The sequence below is a fragment of the Saprolegnia diclina genome (genome assembly GCF_000281045.1).
Source record: "Saprolegnia diclina VS20 unplaced genomic scaffold supercont1.41, whole genome shotgun sequence".
Classification (NCBI taxonomy): domain Eukaryota; phylum Oomycota; class Saprolegniomycetes; order Saprolegniales; family Saprolegniaceae; genus Saprolegnia; species Saprolegnia diclina.
The window spans coordinates 65,697-66,508 of record NW_008246108.1 but is presented as its reverse complement, the minus strand read 5'-3'; the positions used below and the strand labels follow the sequence as shown (position 1 = coordinate 66,508).

The 812-nt window shown below is 56.9% G+C and overlaps 1 protein-coding gene across 1 annotated transcript; it reads right to left on the bottom strand.

The window, feature by feature from the left end:
* Positions 1–118: 118 nt before the first annotated feature.
* SDRG_11349 (hypothetical protein) lies at positions 119–812 on the bottom strand. The gene has a single exon (XM_008617384.1). The coding sequence runs from the start codon at positions 652–654 to the stop codon at positions 175–177; it is 480 nt and encodes a 159-aa protein (XP_008615606.1). The 5' UTR covers positions 655–812; the 3' UTR covers positions 119–174.

Sequence of the window (812 nt, the reverse complement as noted above, 5' to 3'; positions counted from 1 at the left end):
GGTAGGGTACCCGAGGATTCTACGTCGGGTCGATGCTAGTATCCAGACACGGGCCTGCTGCCGCCCATGTCGTTTCTAGATTGTTTGTGTGCAGTATAATAATGCACGTAACTTCGTTGTAAGCGCATCGCAACGTGACGCAAAAATGCATGTACTAGTAGTACACATTGAACTCTATGCATTGTCGACGGGTGTTTGCACGGTGGCGTCCCGTAGCGTATCCTGGTATTCCTGAACGCGGTGGACGACCCACACGCGCGCAAAAAGCAAAAGCAAGAGAAGCAGCACAACACCCGACGCGATCGCGACGGCTCTGTCGTACGTTTGGGCGACCGACATGAGCGTGTGGCCAAAGCACGTGTCGTACGATGGGTTGCGGTACGTCGAGTCGAAGCAAAACTCGGTAAATGCACTGCGGGATGGTGTACGACCGCTGAACTCGTGACAGTCGACTGCTTTCACGCATCCGGCGCCCGACGGCTTGGGTACGGTCATCGGGCACATGTCATGGATCCACGTCTGCAGCGCGGCGTGCTTGGTTGCTACCTTGGAGAGCGCTGCGCAGCCATCGCAGAGATATTTGAGGTCCTTGTTGAACTTGCGAACCGGGTCGTCGAGACGAGCCACAAACATCGCATGTTCGGCGGCGCTCATGGGGAAACGGGGCGTCTCGATGGTAATGTTGATGCGCGCACAAAAGCTGTCGAGCGTCGTTGACGCGGTCACTGTGACGTTGGCGAGCGTGGCCGGCAGCGTCGATAAATTGCGTTTGACGTCGGCCGTCACGTTCGGGTTGTTCCAGATGCCCGGAA